General features: G+C 42.4%; 1 protein-coding gene across 1 annotated transcript in view; it reads right to left on the bottom strand.

The window, feature by feature from the left end:
• AK5 (adenylate kinase 5) overlaps positions 1-16,246 on the bottom strand; it is a 235,546-nt gene that overhangs the window by 109,924 nt on the left and 109,376 nt on the right. The window contains exons 7-8 of the mRNA XM_027114110.1: positions 10,756-10,846; positions 3,052-3,128 (exon numbers count right to left, since the gene is read on the bottom strand). Of these exons, the coding sequence (XP_026969911.1) occupies positions 3,052-3,128; positions 10,756-10,846 (168 nt within the window). The remainder of the gene's footprint in view (positions 1-3,051; positions 3,129-10,755; positions 10,847-16,246) is intronic.

Genomic DNA, 16,246 nt, shown 5'->3' with positions numbered 1-16,246 from the left:
CTACAGTATAAACAAACAAACAAACAAAAAACAACTAATACTAAAAAAAAGAAAAAAAGAGTCCGCCTGCCAATGCAGGGGACACGGGTTCGAGCCCTGGTCTGGGAAGATCCCACATACTGTGGAGCAACTAAGCCCGTGCGCCACAACTACTGAGCCTGCACTCTAGAGTCTGTGAGCCACAACTACTGAAGCCCGTGGGCCTAGAGCCCGTGCTCAGCAACAAGAGAAGCCACCGCAGTGAGAAGCCCGCACACTGCAGCGAAGAGTAGCCCTCGCTCGCCGCAACTAGAGGAAGCCTGTGAGCAGCAAGGAAGACCCAATGCAGCCAAAAATAAATAAATTAATTTATTAAAAAAAAAAGTGTTAACTGGAATTGGTGATAGATTACCAGTGACCTTGATAATGGCTTTATTTGGAGTGTGAAAGCATAAACTAGATTTTGGTGTTGGGGTGATCATAGTTTGATTCCTGACTCAGCTGCTTGTTAGCTGTTTGGTCTTAAAAAGTCATTTAACCTCTATGAGCTCCAGTTTCCTGAGCTGTAAATTGGGGATAAACAGAGCTACCTTCTTGAGGTACTGTAAAGATTAGCAATAATGCATGTAAACCATAAAACACAGTGTCTGGCTTACAGTAAGTACTCAATAAATGCAAACCCTTGCTTCATTTAATCTTCTGCCCCCCAAATTGCTGTTCCTTTATAGGTAATGCCTTTTCACTTTTAATATTTTATTTTTGTCCTCTGTGCTCTAGATGTTTTACGTTATATGCCAAGTCTTTGCTCAAATCTCACCTCTATAATGAGGCCGTCCAAGTTAATATTGACTCTCCTGTTTAATACTGTAATCTGCCCTCCCCAACCCAGCATTCCTAACCCTCCTACCGTGTTCTACTTTTTTTTTCTTCTCATAGCACTTAACAATCTAGAGAATTTACTAATATATTATGTTTATTGTTTACTCTCTGTCTTCCCCACCTGTATGGAAGATCCTTGCCTGTTTTATACAATTAGATATTCCAAGTGCCTAAATGGTACCTGGCACATAGTAGGTGCTCTATTAATATTTGTTGAGGAACTAAATGGAAAAAGAATAGGCGAGGATTTTTTTTTCTTGCTCAGGACTGGATGTGCTTCTTCAATCTGGGGACTTGTTTTTTCTCACCTCTTTAAAGTTCTCAACCATTATCTGTTAAAATGCAGCTCTGCCCCATCCACTCCATTTTATCCTCCTGGAACTCCTGTTAGAATACGTTGACCCAATCATTCTATCCTCAGTGTCTCCTAAGTTCTTTCTTTGACAATGATTTAGCTCTCTGTTTCATTTGAAGGAAATTTCCTCAGCTCTATCATTGTCTGTCTCTCTCTTTTTTTATCGGGGTATAGTTGTTTTACAATGTTGTGTTAGTTTCTACTGTACAGCAAAGTGGAGTTCCCTGTACTGTGCAGCAGGTTCTTATTAGTTATCTCTTTTATATATATTAGTGTATATATGTCAATCCCAATCTCCCAATTCATCCCACCCCCCACCCCATCACTGTCTCTTTTTAGCTGTATCTAGTCTACTCTTCAACCGTTAATTGAATTTTTATTGCAATGACAATATTTTTTTTGTGCCTAGAATTTCTATTTCTTCCTCCCTATTCCTTCCTGCTTCTTCCTTTCCATTCTTTCCTGTACTTGTTTCATGGTTTCTAATCTTCCCTTTATCTCCTTGGATATTTTAAATATTCCCAGATTAAGATTTCTTTCAGGCTTTTCTGTTATCCCCAGTCCTTGCAGTGTGAACCCTTCCATTTGTTTAATCAGCTGGATTTCTTGCTACTGTTCATTCCTTGGTGCGGTCTGTAATATTGGATGGTGAGCTCACCCTTCACAGAGGTTGTCTGGCATTTGCCCTTGCTGGGGTCTTAAGAGTTAGCAACTGAAAAGGCTCCAGAAAGGCACTACTGAATGGCCTGTCTTTGGAGGTGAGGATGAGGGTGGCAGAGTGCAGGTGTTAAGGAAGGTGCCCTGAGTTCACTTCCCCACTGTGAAACTATTTGCGTAACTGTGCGCAAATTACTCTTGGAGTCTTAATTCTCTTAATTATAAAATAAAGATAATAATTCCTATTTCCTAGAGATGTTGTGAGGAATTAGTACAATAGTCAAGTTAAGGAACTTAGCACAATGTTTAGTATGTATGAAGTGCTTAATAAATGCTAAAAAATATTTTAAATACTTGTCAATATCTTCTCCTTGCTTTATAAGGGAAGAAACATATAAGGGAAGAAACATAATGCTTGTGAAAATAGCTTCTGAATATGTATATGAAACAGAGAGACAGCCATTACATTTGGACACTGGTCAGATCTATCCCCTTTATTTGTTACACATATTAGCTGAAAATGGGGGAAAAACAATTCCAGAAGAACATGCTCACTTGGCTTTCAGCCACCAGAGAGGAGCACTGATGAGAGGTGGAAGGAAATTTCAGACATGATGCTTTTTAAAAAATAAGGCCTAATTAGAGACTGGGATCATTTGCCAACTATTTTGGATCATTCAAATAGCGCAGGAGGAAGAGTTCTTCTTCTGAGAAAAAAATGACCCAGATAAATTTCTTTGGTTTTATTCAAATAGAAAATATATTAATATCTTGGCTGTGTTGTCCTTGGTCATCAGTCTCTTTCAAAGGTTAGAAAGAGAAAAGCAGAGCCCTGAACCTGTAACCAATGCTTAGTAAATACCGTGGGCTTATTACAGGGAATGGCTAGAGACACAGGCAAATTCTTGGCCAAGGGAACCTCATGTAACTTCACTTCTATCTCATGTAACTTTTGACCACAAATCTTTCCTCAATTAATTGCCACTTTGAATCTGTGGATAAGGGAGGGTTAAAGGGCCAAAGTTAATGTATAAAAGCTGTATGATTTATCATGGAATAGATTATTTTAGTTCTCTGTAAACATTTCACAGAATGATTTGTAATTCTAATTTTCATGAATCATTTATAAAGACTAAAATTAGAAACATTTAAATAGAGAAATATTTTTAGATTCTAAGTACCTGATCTTCATAATCAGATCCTGTATCAGTGATCTCTCCAGTGTCCAACAGCATCGAAGGATCAAGGTCACTTGAACCTAAGATTAGGAAAACAAAGATTACCTGATGGAGGCCACCCGTGTACATTTCTGAGGCAAACAAACGCCCACCAAGTTTCCATATTGTCTTATTTACAAATATTTCCAGACTCTTCCCATCTGCCAGGCACTGTTTGGCCTGCAGATGGAAAATGCAGATGTAACAGAGCAGGACCCTATGGGGCCTTCCCAGGACAGACCCCCTCCCCCATATCCTCTGCTTTAGCTCCTCTCTGAAGTACCTAGATAACAGTATCTGATGCACATTTCCTGCGTTGTTTTACAGAGGTTAAAACCACCACCAAATGGAAGAAATTAACTACATGACGATCATGAACACCTAGCTCCCAGATCTACTAGTGCCTAAGGATTGAGAATGTTAACCCCTGTGACACCGCCCAGTTACCTCACCATCAACCAATCAGAGAGCTGTGCACGAGCTGATCACATACCCTGGGACACCTCTCCCTCACCTGGCTTTTAAAAATACTTTGTTGAAACCCACAGAGAATTTGGGCTTTTTGAGCACTAGCTCTTCTGAACTCCTTGTTGGTCACCCTGCAATAAATGCTGCACTTTCCTTCACCACAACCCGGTGTCAGTAGACTGGTTTTACTGCATGTGGGGGAGTAGACCCAAGTACGGTTTGGTAACACAGATACCTAGACACTGTCTGTGCCCTTAAGAAGACAATGATCTTGTGGAGGAGATGAATTTATCAACAGCAAGATTCAGAAACCGAAAAGCAAGACTAATTCTGATTAGTAGTGGAGGAGATGATGGGGGTGGGATTCTTCACAAGGAAATAGTTTGTGAGTCTAAACTGTGAGGGTGAATACGGGTGGTCCAGGAGGAGAAGTGGTTTAAGGGTGTGCCATGGTGGCTGAGGAAGAAGGAACACCAGGAGTAAAGTACAGAATGAGAGTAGAGCAAGGGGAAAAGAAGGGCTTTTTTTTTTTTCCAGGAAAAGAAGGGCTGAGTTTGCTCACTCCATGAGAACCTGAGAAGTTTTTCCTCTAGTCTTTGGGTCACCTTAGTCCCCGAAGGTAAGAAAAATCAGGTTAACTTAATGTATTAATATAGAGTTTTTTCCCTCTAGGTGCTACAGGTTACACTGAATTACCTTCCCATTAATCCCCAAGGCTCACACTTAAACCACTAATTTTCTTAATGGGACTCCTGAAGCACAATTGATTCATCGTCCTCATCTAATGACTCTTTCTTGCTGGGAAATATATATTACCTAACTAGCCAGAAAGACAGAATTCAGTGCTGTCCATAAAAAGCCAGGCACCCTGTGAAGAAACCAACCACTCCATGCTTCATTGTAAACTTGCCCTTGCCAAATAACTCTTGTTCAGAATATGCAATGAGTAATGTTTAATGAAGATGAATCTTCAAAAAAATGTCAAGCATCTCACACACTTCTCAGATATGGACCTCTCCCAGAGATGCTGCTTCCATACTTTCTTCCAGAAAAAGAATCAAGGTGTGTCCCTAAACAGTCTTTTGTCATTTCTACTCTTCTCATCATTACCCCTGCTGTTCACCAAATTGACTAAGTACTAACCCATTATCAAATCGACTAAGTACTAAGCAGTAACACCATTGTTTATTGTGTTTGTAATTAAAAAAAAAAATTTAAGTACAGTAAAGGCTTTCAAAATGGAGATACCTGACCCATCAAACCATTTTGGAAAAGTAACTAACTGTAGAGCTACCATGTATAGTTGCATAAATGTGTACTGCACAATTCTTGGTGATGCCCTTGGCAACACCAGTGTTAATGAGGTGCTTGTAGAATGGAGTTAGGAGGACTATTAATAAAGTGAGACTAGAGGGGTGATATGGAAACATTTTTAATTTTATATATAATTTTTTAAGTAGAAGGATTATATACTTGTAATTTTTCTGTCTCTGTGTTTTAAGTCTTTTTCAGATAAATACTTTTATTTATAAGGTGTACCTTATAAATAAAAGGTGTACCTTAGGGCCAAACTACCTGATGTCTCAGAACCCAGTTGGAAGACCATTTTGCACTTATGTGTTGGGAGACAGTAAAGATGTCAGAAGTAAAACGTACATTTTCCCATTTTAAGATCATGGACATTTTAGAATTTAATATTTCATAGAATCCTACCCTGTCACTTTAGAAAAGAGGAAAATCAGCTGTGGAGAAGTTATATATCTTGGCCAAGGTCATGCAGAAAGTGACTGAGATCAAAGACAGAAGTCACTGCTCCCATTTCTAACATAGCCTGCTGACTCCAAGTTGTAAGCAGGCAAAATCCAAATGGCTTTATAAACGTGATCTTTCGTTACAGTGCTCTATAGGGGAGGACCTTGGAGGAGTGTGCTATCTCTTCTACATTCTGAGAAAATAGGAACAGTGAATGGCCGATGATGAAGTGGGTCACTGGGTGGCTGCGGAAAGGGGAGAATAGAAAGTGGAATAAAGAGGTGTCACTCCAGCCTGTGACAGTCAAGGTGGCTGCTATTGACAGCACCGTTGAAGGCAATGCCAATTTTAACTAGCTTTTGCTACTTCCGCAATACGGATATTATTCACCATTGACTAGTGGTGATAGATACTCAAATGATACCCTCCCCTTAGAATTTAGAGTGATTCATGTGCAGCGAGCAACGTGATCTGAACACAAAGGCTCATTAAACATATAGCTGTTTCAGTTCCTGTGTCCTACTTATTTAATTAGAAACTGTTCTTTTGTTCGTTTTAATAAAGTACAATGTGAAGGACTCTTAGACAACCCAGTTAACAGAGATATTACACATTAATATTTGAAAATGGAAAAAGATTATTAGAAAACTATCTTCAGCGATGGTAGAATGAAGAGGTCTTTGTTTAAAAAGCAACTTCTGCTTATAAGGAAGAAGAGATTGGCTTTCCTAATAAAACGTTTTGAACAGAAATTTTATTGTATCATCAAGGGGTGGAATTTCTTGACGTGCTGTTGCTCTTGGCAACAGTACTAATAGATCATAGAAGGCATAGCTCAGATGATGATTGAATAGCTTTCATTTTCTTTTAGTATTGGTTGCTTGGTTTGCTGAAAATGGGACCTTTAATAACAGTCTAAGGCTTGACATACAAAATAGGGAGGTAAATATAACCATATGTACACATTTTTGCCATCTTTCATTGGATAATTTAACACATAAAACAACTGCAATGATCTTGTTACTCAAAGAAGACAGCAAAATTAGGACCTTTTGAAAAAGTGATGGTATGGCTTTCGTTTCCCCCTATTTTGAACTTCTTGATTTCTTTTCAGATTTAAAAGTATCCTTCCCATAGATAACAGAGAAAGGTATGAGCTGAAATAGAACCCCACAGGGGGCACTCAGTGTCACTAGTTTTAGACATTGAATGGTCTTCGGAAATATTTTCAGGTTGTTTCCTTAAATTTAAGTGGGACGATGACAAATTGGCTTCAGAGGTACAGGAAGGCTAACCATACTGCCTTCTGGGACACTGGTAAAGACTTGTTTCCTCCTAGTGGATCTTCGATCTGAAGTTTGAGGAAGGCCCTCCTCCCACTTGGAGTACCAGATAGAGGGAGACTCCTGCAAGGCGGGGTTTCCTGCACGGTGAAGGGCGTCTGCAGATAACGCTCCTCTCACATTTCTCCTGCCCCGTCTGAGGAAAGCGGTCTCTCCCTTCTCCTGTCTCTTCTGCTAAACCGTCAGCAGCTTTAGGTGGGGTTGTATTTCTTCTCTGAATCTAAGAACAAAACTTAGAAATTCTATGCATTCGATACATATATGCTGAATGACTGAAAAATGGATAAAAGGACAGTTACGTTTCACTTTTGTGGATCTCAATCTTTTTTTTTTTAGCATCTTTATTGGAGTATAATTGCGTTACAGTGGTGTGGATCTCAATCTTAATCATTCGCTCCATTCGCTCTTTGAACATTAAATCCCTCCTAAGCGCCTTAGGCATTAGGCACGGAGAATCCAGCTCTAATTCCAACAGGCTTGGAAGTGTTAGTAGCAGTTTGTGTCAGAATTCCTTTGAAGAAGGGCATTGTATTTCTTTGGAAAAAAAATATCCTGGCAGTATTTGAGACTAGAAGGAAGCTCCTCGAGGGAACTGGGTGTTGGGGGACTGTTCTGGGTGAGAAGAGAAGGGGGGATTTTCTTTTTTTTTAGTTACTCCATGACAGCGGTGGGGGAAGGGAGGAAGAGAGGGAGAATAGGGTAAAAGTCAACCTAGGAAAATGGGGAAAGGCTGTGCTGCATAAGATGTGGTCTCTCCCTGCGACCCCTCAAATCCTCAGCAAAGATACTAACATATACTTAACCTTTTAAACGGGACAGCCGCATGCTTTATACACATAAGCCGTTTACTCTTCACAACTGTCCTATGAGGTAGCGCTAATATTCTTTCCTTATAGATGGGGACACTGAAGCCCAGAGACACTGAGTGATGTAGGCAGATGACTGCTAGAAGTATTACTGGAGGGCTCCATGGAGGAGGAAAAACCACAGACAGGGTGCAGAGGTTCATGGACTGGCATTCTCTGGCCTGGAGGCAAGGGAATGCACACTCTGCTCTGGAGCCAAAGGAAATTTGGTGTGGCTGTGAGTTGATGGGCCCAGGTGAGTAGCCCAGCTGAGGTGGCCAGCTAGAAGAGAAAGGGCTAATGTGGCATCTCGCATGAGATTCATCCCGGGTTTCAAACCAACGCTCACGTATACCCTGTCCTCATGAAGTCTTGCACTCTTGTAAAGGAAATAGAGTTTTAACAAACAATCCTATACCTAATTATATAATCACAGTTGCGATGAATGCCCTGAAGGTAAAGGGCAGAGCGCCACACAGGGATGTAGTCTGGGATGGGGTCTGAGAATGTTTCCTTGAGGAAATCACATTTAAACTGAGATACAAAGCAGGACCCTGCCAGATGAAGGACCAGATGAAGGGGTGAGAGAGCAGAGGGATGCAAATGGAGATAGGTGGTTCCAAGTACTTTGTGCAAATGGCCAGAGGCGGGAAGGTACCTGAGGCATTCAGGTGCTGGAGGAAGCTGGTGTGAGGGAGGGGAGAGGTGACGCTCTGACAGGGACATGACCACTGCAGGAAAGCTAAGGATATTTTTGTCACGGTAAGAGCCCTGGTGCTCAGCCTGCAGGAAAGTCATGGAAGGTTTTGCTTTGTTTTGGTTTTTGTCAGGGGGCTGCATTCTGGGAGGATCCCCATGGCAGCAACAGGATTCCTAACAGACGGACGGGCCGGGCCAGGAATGACAAAGGCTTCGATGAGTTCACTAGGGATAGTGAAGGAGGCCTGGACTCCCAAGGTGTCTCTGAGGAACGACGATCCATGATCGGTGTGAGGAGTGAGGGCAGGGACACTTTTGCCTGGCTCTCTTAAAAGAGAAAAACTGCATGATCTCCCTTGCATGTGGAACCTAAAAAAGTCAAATACATAGAGGCAGAGTAGAATGGTAGTTGCCACAGACACCCAGGTGGGGGAAGTGGGGAGATTTTGACCAAAGGGTACAAAGTTGCAGTTACGTAGGAAGAATATGCCTAGAGATCCAATGCACAGCAAGGTGACGACAGTTCATAATATGTATTGAATACTGGAAAATTGCTAAGAGAATATGTTTCAGATGCTCATTCATCAAACACAGAAGAATGGTAACTATATGAAGATGAAGTATGTTAATTAGTTGGACTGTAGTAATCATTTCACAAATCAAATCATCGTGTAGTATATCTTAAACATATACAATTTTTATGTAAAAAATTGAAAGGAATTTAAAGCTATTCATGTGGAGGTGATATGGGAGCAGTGGGGCAGCTGAGATACTGCAGAGAGAGGATTCAGGAGAAGGGAAGAGCCACGGGAGAAAACCTGGGGGCTGCTGTGTCACACAGCAGAGGCCATGGACATGACTTGTTTAATTGACCGAGTTTAATTGACCAACATTTACAAGCTGGGAGATTTCACCTGCTGGTGCAGGCTCACCAGGGCTGTTACAGATAGAACAAGTTTACTTTAAGGCTGGAGCAGAACCCAGTTTTCAGGGGTCTTGGAGGTGGAAGGGATCTAGGGGGAGTTGAGGCCGTGAGCACAGACCCCTCTGTTCATAAGCTCGGAGTTGTAGAGAGGAAGGAGTGGTCTCCTGGAAGCCTCTGCTATGGGCCAGGCACTGTGCACTCTACCAAGGGGACATGAAGAGGACAAAGACACAGTTTACTGAATTGCACACAAGCCAGCCCAGCTACATCACTATAGGACGAGGCTACTTTGGAGCAACGCTACTTGAGAGCCATAAAGTGCTGGGAGTTCTAAAGAAGGGGCCGCTTAAATCTTCTCCTCTGCTCCACTGTTTGGAAACTGAGGGTATCTAGCCGACAGATATTTGTTATTAGAGGTCTAAATGAATGTTCTAAATGAAACATTAAAATAAAAGCACAGGTGTCAGCAGTTTTCAGAGCAGTGGTACTTCTGTTTACATGATCTTACATGCTTCTCAACAACACTCCCTCTTGCCCTGCAATAGGCCATCTTTCTGTAAATATCACTGGAAAATGAGGCAGGCGAGTTTACGTCAGCTGTCTGTGCTCTGCGGGTCTGTCCAGAAAGACTACTGCCTTTTAAAAAACTCTGTCTTTCTTCAAACCTACTTGCAGTGAGCTTCAAATACGGCTTCAAACTTTTACGTGTTTAGCCTTTTCCTTTACAGCCTGGAACTTTTGGTCTTTATTCACTGAGGCCATAACTGAGAAGAAAGGTGAGGACTGAGAAAGATTTGAGAGTCATCCACGTAGAATTGATGGTTGAAACCAGGACGGACAAGGAGCTGACCCAGAGAAAGAGTAAAAGAGAGTGAGAGAAGGGTCAAGGACAGAAATGTGAGTACCGCCTACTTAAAGGGGTATGATTACCCTGCACGATTGTCCAACGTCAAACTTCTAGACATAGGAAGACAAGGGGCAGAGCCACAACAGGGGCTGTGGGTCGGGATGGGAGCAGCTATCACACCAAAGAGGAGGCATTTCCCAGGTGGCACAGGAGAGACAGGTATGAGTTAGGGAGTTCTGGAGAAACTGTAACTTTTATTGTTGCACAAATTGTGGGTTAGATCATTATAAAATTATAGTAACAGAGGTCCTTTGCTACATTGTGACTGCCTGCTAATTTGCACTTTCAATGACTGGAAGAAAGGCAGTAACTGTTAAGAGCCAGATGTATGGCTCTTTTCTATGTCGTTTTGTGCCTTTATTTTATTTTTTATTTTTTTGCGGTATGCGGGCCTCTCACTGTTTTGGCCCCTCCCGTCGCGGAGCACAGGCTCCGGACACGCAGGCCCAGCGGCCATGGCCCACGGGCCCAGCCGCTCCTTGGCATGTGGGATCCTCCCGGACCGGGGCACGAACCTGCGTCCCCTGCATCAGGCAGGCGGACTCCCAACCACTGCGCCACCAGGGAAGCCCAGTGCCTTTATTTTTACACCAGAAGTTGTAAAGACCTGAGGACAACATCATGCTTACGACCTTACGGCAGTTTGTTGAGCTCCAACCTTACTACAAAGCCCTAGACGCTTGGCAGGGGATCAGGGTATACTGTAGCCCAAAGGACACAGTGACTTACCTGCTGCAGCCTCTTTGTTTGGAAATAACTTGCTGTCAACTGCCATGCTGATGTCATAGAACACCTCATCCTCGTCTCGGTCGGCATCAAACTGGGAGAAATCAGGACAGACACGTTGGGAACGTGAGGATACATAAATTAATTCATTCCAAAATATAATGAACATGCATCACACAACTGTATCTCTAATGAAGCAGGACAACAGGAACTGAGTCTTTAATCAGATATTTAGAGGGTTTTTCAAGCCCGGACCTCATATCAAACAGAGAGGGGTGTTAGGGAGTAAGTGTACAGTCACTAACGGTTAAGAAAATTGTGTAGAATTTTCTTAATTTCTAAAACAAGCTTTGGAAAAACCCATAACTTGTGCTTTTCTGGCTCCTTAGTTTTGTTTTGAAATCTTCCCTGCCGCCGCCTCCTTCATGAAAAAATATTTCTAAACAACATGGGGATAGATTTTCTAATTTATTGTTAACAAAAGAAAAAAGAGACCCCTCAAACCAAATTTTAGCTACTATACAAATACTATAGATGCTATCCTATAGGTATAGTCTACAGACACTATCGGTTTAGATGTAACAAAAATTATGGATTCAAATATTTTACCATTCTCTAAAATTTACAAAATTTTAAATATTAAAAATGTGGTTACATTTATAAATCCCCTATTTCCCAAGTTGTTCAGTGGTTTTTAAATATTTATTTATTTGGCTGTGCTGGGTCTTAGTTGCAGCACATGGGATCTTCATTGCTGCGTGCGGGGTCTTTAGTTGCAGCATATGAGATCTAGTTCCTTGACCAGGGATTGAACCGGAGCCCCCTGCACTGGGTGTGTGGAGTCTTAGCCACTGGACCACCAGGGAAGTCCCTCACTGCTTTTTAGAAATACACTTTTGTCTCTTTGTTTTTTTAAAATAGGCTTACTGAGTTATAACTGATATACAATAAACTGCATATATTTAAAGTGTACAAAACGGTAAGCTTTGACATCTGTATACACCTGTGAAACCATCATAAAAATCAAAATAGTGAACATCTCCATCACCTCCCCCCAAAGTTCCCTGGTGCCCCTTGGGAATCCCTTCCTCCTGCCCCACCCCCCCATCAGGTAATCATTGATATGTTTTCTGTGACTAGAGATTACTTTGCATCTTCTAGAATTTCATGTAAAAGGAATTGTACAACATGAAATATTTTTGTCTGGATTCTTTCACTCTCCACAATTATTTTGAGATTTATCAAGTTTATTCCTTTTCATTGCTGAGTAGTATTCCATTGTATGGATATACTATTAATTCCATCCTGGGTATGTTTCATCTTGGACATTGTAGTTTTTATCCATAGATGTTTGATTTGAGTCTTTAAAAATATCTATGTCTCTATTTAAGGTTTTAAACACATGAACTACAATTATAACTTCTAATATCCTTCTCTACTGATTCCTACAACTGAGTTGGTTTTCACTGATTTCCCCCATTATTATGGGGCATATTTTCCTGTTTCTTTGCATGCCTGGTAGTTTTTTACTGGATGCCGGGCATTGACAATTTGACCATGTTGGATGATAGGTGTTTTTGTATTTCTATATTCTTGAGCTTCATTCTGGAATGCAGTTTAGTTACTTGGAAACAACTTGATCCTTTCAGATCTTGTGTTTAAGATTTGTTGGACTGGACCAGAGCAGTGTTTAGTTTAGGGTTAATTATTCCGCCCTGTTGCGGCAAGACACTTTGAAGTACTCTACACGTTTCCTTGTGAATTAAGGGATTTTCCAGTCTGGCTGTGGAAACAGGCACTCTTCTCAGGCTGGTGTGAGCCCCAGCTACTGTTTCTGCTGATCCTTTTGGGTGGTTTTTCCCTCAGTCTTGGGCAGTTTGCTCATATGCATGCCCTGATTAGTACTCTGCTGGATGCTGGAGGGGAACCCTCTGCAGATCTCCAGAGTTCTCTTTCTGTGCATCTCTGGTACTCTGTCCTCTGCAGTCCAGCCACCTTGGGTCTCTTGCACTCTCAGCTCCATTTCCTCAACTCTTGGAGTCTACCCATCTCCACAAGGCTTCCTTCTCCCTGCACTGTAGCTGGAAAGTCTCCAGTAATAAGCTGGGGACAATCACAGGGCCCATCATATTTGTTTCCTTTCTCTCAGGGAATCACCTCATTGTCTGATGTCCAGTGTCTTAAAATTGTTTTTTTTTAAATATATATTTTCTGTTTATTTATTTTTGTTTGTTTCATGGGAGGGAAAATACAGTCTCTTTTATTTCATCTTGGGTTTTTTTTTTTTTTTTTTTCGGTACGCAGGCCTCTTACTGTTGTGGCCTCTCCCGTTGCGGAGCACAGGCTCCGGACGTGCAGGCTCAGCGGCCATGGCTCACGGGCCCAGCCACTCCACGGCATGTGGGATCCTCCCAGACCGGGGCATGAACTCGCGTCTACTGCATCGGCAGGGCGGACTCTCAACCACTGCATCACCAGGGAAGCCCCCATCTTGGTTTTTAACCTTAATTATTATCTTGAAGATATTTGAAAAGATTTAAGTGATTTATTCCTTTATATTTTCCTACTGAAGTGCTTCATTATTTTTAGTGAGAGGAATTTAGAAGCCCAAATTAAAAAGTTATTACCTAATCTCCCCTTACACAGTTAAAGCTCATCGTATGGTGCTTTAAAGTACTTTCACTATGTCACATCAGCCCACGGGAAAGGTGAGGCAGATTGTTTTGTTTCTATTTTACAGGTGAGGAAATACCTACTCAGATATTATGACTTTCTCAAGTCAAACAGCTGAGAAGCAGGAGAAGTAGGACTTAGGATGACTGACACTTTCCATCCTATCAGACTACATGTGATCATCATAGTCAGACAAATATAGCCCTGCTGCTCAAATGAGTGTTAACAGCCCTTCTGTCTAAACGCAAGGGTGAGAAAAGCAGATGGTGGTTAGGGCAGATACGAGGGGACCACCAAGGCAAGATTAGTGCCACCTTTATGCACTGCTTCCCACACCCATAGACCATGGCTGGTTTTTTTCTTTCAAAATGTCTGTCAGCTATCATCAGTAACGGGTAAGTTCTACTAAGGGGGGTTTGTTTTTATTTTTTTCTTGGGCTTTTGAAAGATGGGTGGCAGCATATAATTTTATAAATAAAAAAGCATAAGCTTATGTTTTAGCCGTAGTTCCCCAGAAAACAGAACCTAAGGCAAAACTTATAGGTTAACACTTTATTGGGGGCGCGCGTATGCATGTAATCCCAGGGCAGTTAAGTTTGAAAGAAAAAGGGAAGTGAGACAGAGAAGGAAGCAAAGCAAATGTAAGGTGACATGTTACTGATCTTGTCCCCAGCTTCACAAAGTCACAGCTGGTCTCCAGAAAGGCTAAACGGAACCAGTACATCTCAGAACAGTCTGAGGAGGGAGGTAGGGACAGGCATTTATATGCTGTCTTTTCAGTTTCCTGCTTCCACTGGTCCAAGTTTTCCTTATGAAGAGTTAAGTCCCCCCACCTCTTGGTTGTGTTTCCTAGACCCCGGGGCAGCCCCTGGGAAGCCAGATCCCATGCCCCAGGGAGTGGCAAAAAATCTGGATCTAGAAGTGCTGGAAGGTGCCCAACCCCCTACAGGTATGGTCTGGTTGAGCCTGGGAGCCATCTCTGCACAGGCTCCCACCAGGCTGGGGACGATGAAGCCCAGCCTTCATCCTTAAGAGGCTGGCTGGGTCTGTCAGCCATGCCGGAAGGCAGGGCATCGGTGGACAGCTCTCCATTCAACAAGTGACCGAGGCCCAGGGCACATGGGCCAAGTGAGTCAGGGGAAGCTTGTAAACTGGTTTAGGCAGCTTAAAACTCAACCAGAGCTTGATTTGAATTTCTGCTTTCCCTGTAGCAGCAGTCTGATCTTGAACAACTTATTTCCCTGTTCTTAGCATATATACAATGCGATTATTATTATTATTATTATTATTTTGCGGTACGCGGGCCTCTCACTGCTGTGGCCTCTCCCGTTGCAGAGCACAGGCTCCGGACACGCAGGCTCAGTGGCCATGGCTCACGGGCCCCGCCACTCCGCAGCTTGTGGGATCTTCCCGGACTGGGGCACGAACCTGTGTCCCCTGCATCGGCAGGCGGACTCTCAACCACTGCGCCATCAGGGAAGCCCCATACAATGTGATTATTGTGAGGACTAAAGAGATGGTGTATTCAATACCCCAATACAGAGCCTGGCATAACTGCAGTCCTTCATTTTCCTCCTTAAGGCTGAGGGAGTATGTTCTATAGACCTTTGATTGCTTCTGTACTTTGAACAAGGCATGTGTATGCTACACACACACACACACATGCATACACTTATTTTTTTTTTAAACTTGGGGATTGTGTAATAAGGAGTACAACTGACTTTGAGATTTTCTAGGAGATATTCTATCCTCCAACCGATTTGAACAAGGATATGTTTAGCTCTGGCAGACTAAAGTACTTAATTGTCCAATCCAAAAGGCAAAATGCAAAAAGTAAAACATCATTCATGAAAGCATTCAACAAATATTTGCTGAGTATCTACTATGTCCTAGGTAGATTCTTCAACTGACCACTCTTAAGTGATTGGACTACGAACAAGGAGCCCCAAGGAAGGAAGATGACACCCACACAGCCAACTCAACTCTGGGATTATAGAGATGTTGTTGAAGCCCACTGACTCTTGCATCAGGACCACAGAATTTAACCTCGTCTTTCTTATTTTCTGTAACATCCCACTTTGACAGCTCCAGGACTAGCATGGGACTCTTGTCTCTAGTCGCTTGGCAAATTATGTGGCATCCGGACCTTGGAGAGCACTCTGATTGGGTACTATCAGGACAACTGCCACTTAACGGACAAAGACCTTTACAAATTGGTAACATTCAGTGTTGGAGAGGTTGTGTGTATGGTGAGTGGAGATGTGGCTTTTCAATCATCAGACTTTTTACTTACTATCTGTTTTTGCACAAACCATACACATCCGTGGTTCTCAACCAGGAATAATTGTGTCCACCCCTCCCACCCCTGCCCCAATATTTGGCAATGCTGGTAGATATTTTTGGTTGTCGCAACTGGAAGGGGGGAGGCTATTGTCTAGGGACGCTGCTAACTACCTTACAGTACACAGGACAACCCTCTCACAACGGAGAATTATCCAGTCTAAAATGTCAATAGTGCTGAAGTTGAGAGACCCTCATCTACACCAAAGCATTCTCAGTTTTGGGGTTTCTAAATAGTGTTTTGAAACTCAAGTAGCAATGATCTCCTTTCTTTCCTTTCTCCCTCCCTCCCTCCCTCCCTCCCTCCCTCCCTTCCTTTTCTCTCTCTCTCTCTCTCTCTCTCTCTCTGATTTTGACCTGCAAGAACCCGTGCTGTAAACTTCAAAATACAGAGGATAGTAGAAGTGATAATACTGCAGGGGTAGCATAGGTATAGGGTGATGAAGGTTCTAGAAATAACAGTTTCTATAGATCTTGTGGG

The sequence above is a fragment of the Aethalodelphis obliquidens genome, unplaced genomic scaffold (genome assembly GCF_003676395.1).
Source record: "Aethalodelphis obliquidens isolate GAN/ISIS:26980383/991018 unplaced genomic scaffold, ASM367639v1 scaffold13, whole genome shotgun sequence".
Taxonomy (NCBI): Eukaryota; Metazoa; Chordata; class Mammalia; order Artiodactyla; family Delphinidae; genus Aethalodelphis; species Aethalodelphis obliquidens.
This window is presented reverse-complemented; position numbering and strand designations above follow the sequence as displayed.